Source organism: Alternaria postmessia, assembly GCF_024291825.1.
Source record: "Alternaria postmessia strain BMP 2775 chromosome Unknown scaffold_104, whole genome shotgun sequence".
Classification (NCBI taxonomy): Eukaryota; Fungi; Ascomycota; class Dothideomycetes; order Pleosporales; family Pleosporaceae; genus Alternaria; species Alternaria postmessia.
Window position 1 is genome coordinate 33,469 of NW_026260177.1, and position 12,238 is coordinate 45,706.

The 12,238-nt window shown below is 53.3% G+C and overlaps 4 protein-coding genes across 4 annotated transcripts; 1 reads left to right on the forward strand and 3 right to left on the reverse strand.

Moving 5' to 3' along the window:
* Positions 1 to 186: 186 nt before the first annotated feature.
* On the reverse strand, positions 187 to 1,475 carry J4E82_009891 (uncharacterized protein; the record flags this gene model as incomplete). The annotated part of the gene is made up of 3 exons (XM_051736111.1): positions 187 to 944; positions 1,110 to 1,395; positions 1,440 to 1,475. The coding sequence occupies 3 exons, from the start codon at positions 1,473 to 1,475 to the stop codon at positions 187 to 189; spliced, it is 1,080 nt and encodes a 359-aa protein (XP_051584124.1).
* A 573-nt stretch (positions 1,476 to 2,048) lies between these two features.
* Positions 2,049 to 2,468, reverse strand: J4E82_009892 (uncharacterized protein; the record flags this gene model as incomplete). Its single annotated transcript, XM_051736112.1, has 1 exon — positions 2,049 to 2,468. One exon carries the CDS (start codon positions 2,466 to 2,468, stop codon positions 2,049 to 2,051), a length of 420 nt encoding a protein of 139 aa, XP_051584125.1.
* A 730-nt stretch (positions 2,469 to 3,198) lies between these two features.
* J4E82_009893 (uncharacterized protein) lies at positions 3,199 to 8,489 on the forward strand (the record flags this gene model as incomplete). The annotated part of the gene is made up of 3 exons (XM_051736113.1): positions 3,199 to 3,968; positions 4,019 to 8,300; positions 8,382 to 8,489. 3 exons carry the CDS (start codon positions 3,199 to 3,201, stop codon positions 8,487 to 8,489), a joined length of 5,160 nt encoding a protein of 1,719 aa, XP_051584126.1.
* Positions 8,490 to 9,083: 594 nt separating this feature from the next.
* Positions 9,084 to 12,016, reverse strand: J4E82_009894 (uncharacterized protein; the record flags this gene model as incomplete). Its single annotated transcript, XM_051736114.1, has 2 exons — positions 9,084 to 11,741; positions 11,792 to 12,016. 2 exons carry the CDS (start codon positions 12,014 to 12,016, stop codon positions 9,084 to 9,086), a joined length of 2,883 nt encoding a protein of 960 aa, XP_051584127.1.
* Positions 12,017 to 12,238: the final 222 nt, after the last annotated feature.

Consider the following 12,238-nt stretch of genomic DNA (forward strand, 5'->3'; position numbering starts at 1 on the left):
CTAGGCAACGTGACGCTAGGCAGAGAAGAGGCAATAGGCCGCGAATGACATCAATAACGAGCGCCTCTTGTTTCTACTCTCAAAGCCGTTAGTTCTTTTTCCACATTTACACCGATGTGTAGAACGTATTTCAAATTACGGCTAGAGTCATCTGTCTTGACGAAGTAGTGCACGCGCTTGAACGTGTTATAGTTCAAGCCCGTTCATCGTAGCGTTGAAGGCACTCTCGTCGACGGGACCTGCACTCCGCTTCCATGCTTCAATCTTCCGTTTTTCGTCCAGAATTTCGGGGTCGCTCGGGCATAATTCAACCAGTTGATCGATCGTGTCGACTGCGACCGGAATCAGGGTCAGCACTCCCGATAACCTACTGAACTTTGCATAATAAAATATGTTGTGCAAATGTTGTGCCGGGGATGGTTTCCATGAGTGCTCAATTCCCCAGTATTCTGCCTCCATACCACGTTTCACGTTCTCGTATGCATATTGGATGCTAGGTATGGCATTGCGATTTCCTTCTTCGAGCCACAGGAGGAAATAAGCCACGATGTGGAGGTTGGCAGTGTAGTGAAGCTCTGCGACCTTTCCTACGAACGGAGAGCCGCCCTTTTCAACGACGCGGGTCCACATGGGCCCATCGACCGCTTTCATAATTTCCTTAATAAATTTGAACCAATGCGCTGAACCATTACGGTTTCCTCGCTCGCACAATTTTGTACCTTGTGCCACGCGCGCTCTCCATGACTCGATCAAGTCGTCGAGGTCGTCAAATTTGTCTCGTGCGAGGTCCTTTAGGGCTGATCGAACCAGGGATTCGTCGACTATGCCACTAATGTCGACGTTTGGTACGTCACTGATTGTTCGGCGGAAGGGTTCCAGTAGCTCCTTTTGTACTTTAGTGGAGGAGAAGTATGTCGTTGGGGCCTCTGTTTGATACGGTGGAACTATAGCGGCCAGTCCAAGCTCAATGCTTATCAGCACAACGTCCATATGGTCCTCCAGGAGATCATCTCCTCGCATGATAGCTTGGCATAGGAGTTCAAGGTCTCGAAAAAGCATGATAATGTTGCATGGCCACAGGGACTCTGAAGGTGGTAGATCTCACTGACAATCATACTTGCTGTTCCCTATGGTGACATGTATGGCATGACCCCGGAAATCCCTGGTCGCAGGATCACTGGAGGAGGCTCCAAATCCATGGTCGACGGCTAGAAAAGGTACGTCGTTCTGCATGAGCATATGCGAAAAATACAGACCGCCATTGCAAGTCACGAGCACAAAGCGGTTAACCTTGATCATGACGTTGTAGCCTTCGGAGTACACTTGCTTGTTGACGCGTAAAATGCTCGGGCTGAAGTGCTCTAGGGTGTTCATATCGTCCGTGACAGTATCAGGCTGTGGAAAGTACATAGCAAAATCCCGTAGATTTTGTCGCGGACTTCGCGGGGAAGGTCGAGGAAGCGAAAGGCGGCCATTTCTGCTGATGTGTCTGAGACTAATGAAGGTGATGTTGATGTTGTAGCCAACTTGCGGTACGCGTTGGGCGAGGATCACTTTATAAATAGTGGGTACCCTGGCCGTCTAGTACATTGTTAGTTAGTCACAATACCGCAGGTCGGCAAGCCCCACACTAAGTGGAATATCAAGGAAACTTTGTCGAACGAAAGTAGCTACAGACTTCCAATGGGTCTCTTGTACACTGGGATCGCAACATCTGGATCGTATTCGGACTGCACGACTTTACTGCCTGGCGGGAAGGTCAAATTGGTTTTATTAGGCAGTTCGCATTCATTTGGTGCGTCGCTCGCCACCATCCATTTGCTCTCCAAGCCCGCTTGTCTTGCGATGTCTTTCTTCACCCGATACACAATTTCTGGTCGTGGTATAATGCTGCCTACAGCTTCCAGTGTCCTGCTATCTTCCGGCTCATCAGGCGTAGCTATAACCCACGTAGGATCGTTGTACCGCTCTCTGATATGGTTGGCGCCTGAACAAAAAAGTGTTTTCTGCTCAAAGTCGTCAGGGATTGGGATATGCACATTGACATGCTACAAGTCGTTTGAGATGTGTGTATTGGCAACACTGTAGCTGGCGAACTGCATGACAACATCACAGATATCCATGCGTATCTTGTAAAGAGTGTTTAGGCTTTCAGCTAGCCTATTTGCAACATCGTCTGCAGTGGCGAAGCCCTCAATGTACCAGATTCCCCCATCGAGCGGCGTATGGGAGTCGGTGACGAGCAAGGGGTCTTGTTCGGGATATGCTCGCATTGAGTCCGCATGAGAAAGATGCGACCACTCACGCTTGTCCTTGATGAAAAGCTCTTCCGCAGGGTATGGAGAGCGCAAAGTAACGCCGATGCCGAACAGTTCCTGAATTCTGTTCAGTTGAGCTGATGTAAGGTCGGCGGTAACGAGAGCGAGAAGACGCTGCTTGTCGTAGTGAAGGTTAGGAATGTAGACCATGATTGTACGAACTGGATTGAGAGTGAGCATTACACAGCCTAAGGAGAATAGGCTTATATCTTTGTGTGTTCACGGTGGTCTCGTATCTAGCATTAAAGCACAACTTTAATGACCGGCGCGAAGCCAGCCAGGCAACAGGCAGAGCTAAGTGTGCTCGCTCTTCTTGGTCGTATCTAGATTGTCAGTCACTAAGCTATGTAGTGAGTAATGTTGAGACAAAGGCAGTTCTATCTACGCGTCCTAGGTAGCCAATGACGTAAATGCGGGCTTGAAGCATGGATGGGGTGCGTCGCGTGTTGATGCCTTAAGATGTTCCTGGCTATAGGATGCGTAGTGGGGGAGCTGCAAGCCACTACGATGGAGCCTGAAGATGGGGTGCATTGGTTCCATCAGGTTCGGCCCACGTTGATTCCGGAGGTTGATATTGATCATGCAGGGTGACAAGTTCGACGTGTGCTCTCTTCAGTGGTCAGGTGTGTGATGAAGGGCGGTGGTTGGTGTGTGGTGCTGGCTGTGTAGGTCGGTGTGGAAGCTATTAGACCCTGCTTTTGCCATCCCCACATGCTTTTGCCAGTCCAGCGCAGGAGCATGTCGCGACTATAACGCGACAGCTGCTACTGCTCCCATCTATATTACAACTACCAGGCCGTTAATCGTCGCACACCCCACCTGCGGTAGTGCGTAATTTGGAGTGCATTGATCAGCATAGGCCCCTGAATCGCAGCGCCGAATGGCCACGACTCCCCCGGCTCGCGACAGAGCTTCTTCGGAAAGCCTGCCAGTCGGGAGTCCGCTGCCCAAGAAACTGCCCGCCCCCTCAACACCCACGAGCTCCATCCGCCGCATGATGGCTGCCAATGCGCCTTCTCCAGCCTCGAAAGAGGGTGCTCCACCCCGTCGCTCGACTGCAACCAGCGGCACTGCTGCGAGTGCCCGTCGACCTACTGCCGCATCAGCAAGCACGGCGCGAACGCCCACGAGCGCGTCAAAAGCCCCCACCACAGCGACATCACGCACAAGCACAGTTGGATCCAGCTTGAACAAGCCGCCTACGCGTCCAGCGGCAGGCACTACAGCCCGCAGAACCATCTCGTCTTCCAAGACCGCATCCGATGCCGAGCCAGACCTGTCTTCTGTGACGTCGGGGGACGAGAAGAAGAGAACACCAGCAGTGCGCCGGACGCCCGTCACATCATCCACTGCCTCGCGACCATCGCCGGCTAAGCCAACGTCGCGCCAATCCCTTGCCTCCTCGACCACCACGCCCACGAGTGCAGCCAAGCGTCCCGCGACAACACGCCCATCCGCAGAGGCAGCCACGACCCGCGCAACCCCGCGTGCTTCTCTGGCTTCATCGACACGCCCGACCCCTACCCGACTAGCGGCAGGAGCGAGAGCTGCAGGCGCAACACCAAAGGTGCCGTCGGGACACGCGAAGAAGCTGTCCGTCTCTGCCCCTCCACCCCCAGCACCGGAGACCGAGGATACAGCAGAGGGAGCGTGAGTGGGGCCACGAGCATCTGAATTGCCATGAGCTAATTTGTCCGCAGTGAGAGCCCCGTTATCGTATCCCCGCGCCGCATTGCGCCCCTCAAAGACAAGGCCGCGTCTGACAATGAAGCCGGAAACCGCAGGAGCGCTCTCGAGCCCATCAGGGCATCGCTGGCGAAACTCGGCGAAGAGCCGCCGCGACCGGATACTGCGCCGACGGGACGTGCCGAAATGGATGTGGAGATGAAAAGGCGGAGCGCTCAGATCATGCAGGACTTCTTCAAGGAGACCAACCTACGCGACAAGCTGCAGGAGCAATGCGAAGACCTCACCCGTGAAGTCGACAACCTCCATTCCGAAAAGGACAAGCTGCGCAAACAGCTGGCCGATGCCCAGGCCGCCATTGTCGAAAAGGACAAGGCCATCTCAGGCGGCTCAGATGCCTCGCCATCAGAGCAACGCGCCCACACAATCCTCGTCGAGGACATGGAAAAGAAGTTTGCGAGAGAGACCAAGCAGCTGGAAGAGCAGAGCCAACAGCTCGAGGAGGAGAAGAAGGCTGCGCAGGAGAGAGAAGCTACCGAAGCTGCCAAGGCCAGCGAGCTGCAGCAGGTCCTCGACGATCTGAATGCCGAGCTGGAACAACAGGGACGTCAATGGGACGAGGAGAAGAAGAGGCTTGTCGAGCAAGCCACACAAATCGAGGAGCTCACCCAAGAGGTCACCACACTCCGACAAGAGCGCGACAGCCTCTCCCAAGAGCTGGATATCGCCAAGAAGACATTGGAAAATCTCGAGATAAAATTCACAGAGCTCGAGCAGAGCCAGTCGGACAATCTCCGTGCGCGCGATGCTAAGATCACCGAGCTGACCAAGACTGTCGGCGAGTACGTGGAACAGGTTGCTTCTCGGGAGGAAATACACAACAACGCCCTGCAAGAAGCGCAGCGATCCCTCGAATCAAAGTCAACAGAGTCTTCGGCAGCGGTTGAGCAACTCCAATCCGAGATCGAATCGATACACCAGAAGCACACGGATGAACTACGCATCAAGGAAGACACCATTGCGTCCCACCTCCAGACCCAGAAAGAACTACAGGACGATATTGCCAAACTGCAAGAGCGGGCCGACCAAGTCTCTGCGGACCTAGAGAAAGAACGCAATGCGCACGCAGAACAGATGCAAGCCAAAATCGAGGAGCTCCAGAAAAGCTCAGAGAGTGAGCTACGCGCGAGAGAGGATGAGCTTTCCGGCCATCTCAAGTCCATTGACGGTCTTCAGGAGCAGATTGTGGCGCTTCAACAAGGCTCGACCGATGGTGCCAAAGTAGCTGAAGAGCTCCACAAGCAAATTCAGGATCTGAAGGAGTCACACGAAGCTGCAATCAAGGTCAAGACTGATGAGTGTGACGAGCTTGTCCGACAACTGGATGCCATTAACGATCAGCTTACCACTGATGCTGCCGAACTCGAGCAGCTTAGGGAAGAGACCGCTAGTTTGCGCAGCACTATCGAAACACTTGAGAAAGCCTCGCAGCAGCAAGAGTCTCAACACGCTTCCGACATGGCCAAGGTTCAAGCTGAGCTGAATGAGGCAAACAAGAAGATGGAAGCCCAAAAAGCAGAGCTTGATACCATGCATGATAAACACAAACAAGATCTCCGCGTCATCGGCGAGGACTACGAGCGTGAAATCGAGTCTCTGAGAGCGGATCTGGAAGGAGACGCCACAAAGCGACTCAATACCCTGCAAGCCGACTACGATTCACTCGTCGCTGAAAAGAACGATACTTTAAGAGAGCACGAGGGTGTACTTGCCAAGCGGTCCACGGAACTGGAAGCTCTGAAGAAAGACCTGACGGATGCCAAGGAGAACTCCGCCCGTGCAACGCAAAATCGCGACGATGCTCTTGCCAAACTCAAGGATGTCGAAGAAGAGAAGGCTACTCTCGCAGAAGCTCATGGCACTTCCCAGTCACTTGTTGCTGATCTTCAAGCTCGCGTTGACAACCTTACTCAGGAAGTTGCTGCTGTCGAAGGTCTTCAGTCTAAACTAGACCGATTAGAAGAGGAGAAATCGGCCACCATGGAGGCACATGCCATGTCTCAGTCAATCATTGCTGATCTGCAAGCTCGTCATGACTCTTTGTTGGAAGACAAGACTTCGGCTGAAGATGCACACAGTCGCGCAATTGAAGCCTTGAAACAGGATTCTGAGAGCCAGACAAAGCAGCTACTCAGTGAGCTGGAGTCCAAATATGATGCTTTACTGGCAGAGAAGAAAGCTACTGAAGAGGAACACCTCAACGCCCTCAAATCTCTAAAGCAGGATGCCGATGCCTCATCCAGGCGAACGATCGAAGAGCTCCAATCCAAGTGCGACGCTCTACTAATCGAGAAGAGCACAGCCGAGCAAGCACACGAACAAGCCATGGAGTCCTTGAAGCAAGACTCTGAAAGTCAGTCGAGGCAACTAACCAGTGAGCTCCAATCGAAATACGATGCTTTGCTAGAGGAGAAGAAAGCCACTGAAGAGGAATACCACAATACCATCGAATTCTTGAAGCAGAGTGCCGATACTACTTCCAAGCAGACGGTCGACGAGCTTCAGTCCAAGTACGACGCTTTACTAGACGAGAAGACTGCAGCTGAGGAAGCGCACAAACACGCCATGGAAGCTTTGAAGGAAGAATCAAAGACCACATTGAAACAACACCTCGACGAGCTTCGAACAAAGTACGATACACTGCTAGAGGAGAAGACTGCGACTGAAGCAACCCACTCTCAGACGATAGAAGCCTTGAAGGCGGAGTCGGAGAGCAAGACCAAATCGATTTTAGGCGAACTTCAATCCAAGTACGACGCGCTATTGGAAGAGAAGTCTTCTGCAGACGACGAACATAGCCGCATTGTCGTGCAGCTGAAGGAAGAAGCAGACAGCACATCGAAGCAACTGTTGGGCGAGCTCCAAGCCAAGTATGATCGAGTAGAGGAGGATATGAAGAGCACATCTGAAGCTTTGAACGCTTTGCAGCTCAAGTACGATGCTGTCACTGGAGACATGAGCAGCAGTGAAGGAAGCCACAAGGCTGAGATTGAGAATTTGCAGAGTCAACGGGACGACCTCTCCAAGCGACTTTCAGACCTTGAAAAGAGCCACGCAGATTCGCTCACAGAGCAGCTGATGGCCCAAGAAACGCACACCAAGGCACTCGAAACGCAACAAGCCGAGATCGAACAGAAGTATGCCAGCCTACTAGAGATCATGCAAAGCGATGCAGATCGTTTGGAACAAGAGAAGTCAGCGGCAATCTCAGCAAAACAATCCGCACTCAATGAGCTTGCTACTCTCAAGAAAGAACTGCATGCTGAAATTGATGAACTCAAGAAAGGACTGTCAACGAGAAGTCAAGGTAGTCCAACTGGAGCTGATGAATTAGCTCAAAAGTACGAGATTCTCCTCGCCGAAAAGGCTGCCGCCGACAAGGAGCATCAGGAAGCCGTGGCAAAGCTCAAGGAGTCGCTTACGCAGGACCACGAACAAGCATTCTCAAAGCTACAATCCGAGTACAATGCGTTGCAGGAAAGAGCTGCCAAGACAGATCAAGAACAAAGTGATGCTATCGAGCTACTGAAGGAGGAGTTCAAGACAGGCCATTCGAACGATATGGCGGCTCTAAGGCAGCAGCTTGGAGACGTACAGAAACGGCACTCTGATCTCACAGAGCAGAAAGCATCCATGGACCAGGCGCATGAGGAAGCTATCAGTGAGCTCATGGCCGGTATGGAAGCTAGTACCAACGACGCCTTGCAGCAATTGCGTGAGAAGTACGATGCCCTCACTGCCGAATTGGAGGCGGAACGTCTCAATCACATTAGCGAGCTCGAGACTGCAAGACGAGAGGCATCTGAACAGCAAAGCTTACATCAAGCCGCGTCGCAACAGAGCCAAAGTCCAGAGATTGCCGACACCTCCGCATCGGATGTGGCAGTGTACGAAGAAAAACTTCGCGTACTTGAACAAGAGCGGAACAAAGCCATCAGGGCTGCCGAAGACGCAGAAGACCGTATCGAAACCATGAAAGGCGAGGTCGTGCGTAAGCATCTAGCCCGCGTAGAGCCCCTAGAAAAGGAGAACGCTTTTCTCCTCGACAAGATCGACCGCCTCGAGGCCATGCTAGCAGCTGGTGACCGTATCGCTCGTGTCGCGGCCACCGTTGGCGAGAGACGCAATATCAACAGTTTGGCTGAGGAAGATGAAGACTCGGCTGAAGATGCGTGGCCTGGTGCCCAGCCCTCCAAAGTAAATGGAACGGGCGACCACAAAGACGTGGTCGGAACTGTAAGTTGAACCCAACCCTGTATGTGGTTTTTTTGCTTTTACTAGTTGCACATGAGATACAGACAGCTAATCCGCCGCTAGCAGATAGCAGCCATGCAAGAGTCTCTGAAGCAGCTCGCTGAGCTCAACAATGAAGCAATCTCTGAGAGCACCAAGACGGCCCAGAAACTCACCATGGACCAAGACTAGTCCTTCTTTTGTCCGGCGATGATTAAGGTCTGCAGCAGCGTACGACAGCTCATGAAGCGCATGCTTTATTCTCTTCTTCGACACATACTATTTTAATTCTTCCCTTTTCACTTTTGGCCATTCTCACAGCATGAGTTTGCTTTATTTAGATCATGGCACTATACCCATCTCAATGTACTATCGTCATTTATGAAGACTTTCATGTTAGTGAGCTCGCCCTCACACTTCCAGACGTTGAACAACTTCCTGCCACTCGTGCAGCTTTTTCATCCAATTGCGAACGCCAATTGCTGTATCGTGGAGGTCCACTCCCAAAGATGAGCATGTCCTACTTCCCAAGACTAGATACGACGTTCACATCACCCCTTCACGAAGAATGTTTTACTTACTCTCCTGCTATTACCAAGACATCAGGCAAATGAAGGCGAAGGGGGCACAGGAACAAACACATCATATAGAGGAGACGGCAGTGAACGTAGTCATGAATATTTGATGAACTATACAAAGGCGCAGCCAAACGAATCGAAGAAAGTATATATACAAGAAACTTTTCCTTCTCACTCATAACTCGAGGAATTTTCCTTCTGTCATGCTCTAGGACTGGTAAGAGTCCAAGAAGCTAGCCCTTCCGAGCTTTCGGGAGTGAATGTGCTCGTGGACAACGACGGGGCTGACTGGCTTGTGGCCAACCATAGCGCGCCTGGTCAAGGTGTCATGGCGACGGGATACAGGCTCAGAGCGGCCGCGGTTGGAGTCAGTTGATTGAAGGCACTGGGAGTAGTAGTCGTTCTGGACCACGCACTTCCAGCCGCTGGCGCATGTAGTAGGGCCAGTGAATCCAATGCCACCGCAGCGCTCGTAGGCACCGGCGGTGCTGGGTTGGGCAGGCTGGGCAGGCTCAGCGGGCGATGGGGTGGTAGCAGGGGCAGACTCGGCTGGTGCTGAGGGGGTCGATGATCCGGCAGGTGAAGACGCAACTGGAGAGGCAGATTCAGCAGGCGCTGCTGACTCGATAGGTGCCGCAGATTCTACAGGCGCAGCAGATGGGGCTGCAGGCGAGCCGGTACCGATGGGTGCTGCAGAAGAAGCAGCAGGGACTACGGCGGTCGCAGCTGGTACACTGGAGCTAGCTGCCTCTGGTGTGGCCTCAGGGGTAGTGGAAGCAGTGGGAGCAGTGCCACTGGCGGGGCTGTCACCAAGAGCAAGGATGCGGGCAGCAGCGGCCTCAGCAGCAACCATGACGATCGCCTGGGTGTTACCGGTAGGGAGATCGGGGTGAATGGAAGCATCGACGACGAACAGGTTGTCAGTACCATAGACCTTGGTGTTAGTGTCAACAACAACACCAGCATCACCCTTGGTTCCCATCTTAGCGGTACCGACGTAGTGGCTTCCGGTCTTGAAAGACTTGATAAGGTCCGCGCCAGTAACGTTGGAAACACCGGCAGGAGCAATCAAAGAGAGGGTGGAGTTGCCACCTTGTGTCATGGCAATCAAACGGTCCATCATCATCGTGATGGCCTCAGTGTCGACGTCAGAGGTCATGTGGGGGTCGGTGATGAAGGTGGTGGCGCCATCAGCTGTGATACCAAGGCTACCGACAGACTGCAGACCGTGGGTGATGTAAACCTTCATCTGGATGGTGTTGTCGGCAGGCGAGTTGCAAGTACCCTGGAAGAAAATCTCGCTGCCGTCAGTGGTGTTGACAGATGACCACCAGTTAAGACGTTGACCGGACTGTGCGAGCTCACCAGAGCCCTTAGCGAACAGGTCAATGGTGGTTTGGTTGGGGCTGGTGAGAGCCTTCTCGTCCGTTCCGGAGAGGGGAGTGCTGGTGTTGAACTTGACAGTGAAGATAGGGTGGTCCTTGATCTCAGCACCGACGGGGAGGTCGATCCAGTCAGCCTCATCGGGAAGTGTGACACCGCTGCTGCCGCTGGCAACAGTCTGAAGCTGGTCGGCAGGACCAATACCAGAGTTAAAGAGGATACGGGGAGTAGACGTGGATCCGGCAGCCAGGATGACACTGCCTCCGGACTTGACGTTGTAGATAACGCGCTTGCCGTCTGCAGTCTCAACCTCGATACCAGAGACAGCCGATCCCTCACGAACAGCGCGAACGACGTTGGTGTTCATCATCAGCTCGAAGTTGTTGAGCTTTTGGGCAAGGGGAAGGTAAGTCCTGACCACACCGGAGCGAAGACCGTTGGCGATGTTCCAGGTAGGGTGGCCGTAGACGTCGACCTTGGCGTTGGGGTTCTTTACAAAGTCGGTCTCGGTCCATCCCTGGCCAGCGAAGAACTGCGACAAGACATCGTAGGCACCGTTGTCGTAGCGGATACCATCTTCTGAGCCGTAAGTTTGTCCAGGGTTGCGCTCGTACAGACGATCAGCCGCCTCAGCGACATCAGCCCACTTCCAGCCAGCAGGCCACTTGTCGTCGAAATCACGCTCTTGAGGCTTGACGTACATCATAGCGTTGATGGCAGTGCTACCACCTAGGAGGCAGCCAGACATGTCGGCGGTGTCGGCGCAGTAAGCGGGGCTGCCGACATCGCTGAGGTAGTAACCGTAGCCTGGAACATCGTACATCGAAACAGTGTCGTTCCATGGCATGACCTCAGTCTTACCAGTGAAAGCGTATGATGGGCCACCACGTTCGACCAAGAGGACGGACGCACCGCTCTCTGCAAGCCTCTCAGCTGCGATGATACCAGCAGCACCACCTCCGGCGACGATGTAGTCGTATGTAGAGTTAGCGACGGTGGCTGTTGTGTTTCCAGCAACTGGGGCTGCTGGCGCGGTCGAGTTGCCTCCGGGTGTGGTAGAGTTGCCCCCGCTAGGGGTGCTAGCCACCGCCATAGCAGCCCACTTCTCGAAGTCGGGGCTGGTAGCGTTGCTCATGGGAAGTCCGAAAGCTCCGAAACCAGCGTCATGGTAGTTGAGAGCCGCACCAGCATCGGTAGAGTCGGCAAGCGCCTTGTTAGAGTAAGCCCAGCCCATGATGTTTACGCTAGGGTCCTCGTAGATGACGAGACCGGTCTTTGGGTCCTCGCTGATGCAGTTCGAGCACAGGAAGGTGTATGAAAAGGCGGTGTCGTTGACGAAGGTTCCGTCGGGGATTGGGGACATGGTGAAGTCACCAGTCTTGACAGCTGGGTTCGTGTATCCAGTTGCTTCTCTGAAGGAGGCGATGACTTCGCCCTCGTGAGGCCAAGCAACAACCAGCAAGTTGCCAGTCATGGATTGTCCCTGAGTGTGTTAGTTTACATTGTCTATAACATCGCTTGCTCCTAACATACCAAGCTGAATCCAGCCCAACCACCGTCGTTGGTGATCGGAGCTTGAACCTGGACGATGAAGTCGGTAGTAGCTTTCTCCGGAAGGGCATAGCCTAGCCTGTAGCCCGAAGAGTGGTGAAGACCGCTGAAGGTGATGCCAGTCTTCTCATCTGTGAATTTGGAGGAAGTTTGCGCCGAGACGCCAAGTGCCAGAAGGGCTGTGGAAAGAAGGAATGTGCGTGCCATTTTGGCTGTAGGAGTGATGACTGAAGTGGAGGAAAGAATGCTGTGGCGCTGCCAACAAAAGAGTGTGAAGCCGTCAAGGCCGTAAAGAATGACTAGAAAGCAACGTTCGTAGAACGAGCAAAGAAAAAGAGTGAATGAATGAAAGCGAGAGAGCTTGTACCGAACAAGTCGCCGCAAGATGTCTCTCTATATGTATGCTGTGCCATTGCGGGTCAAGAGCCC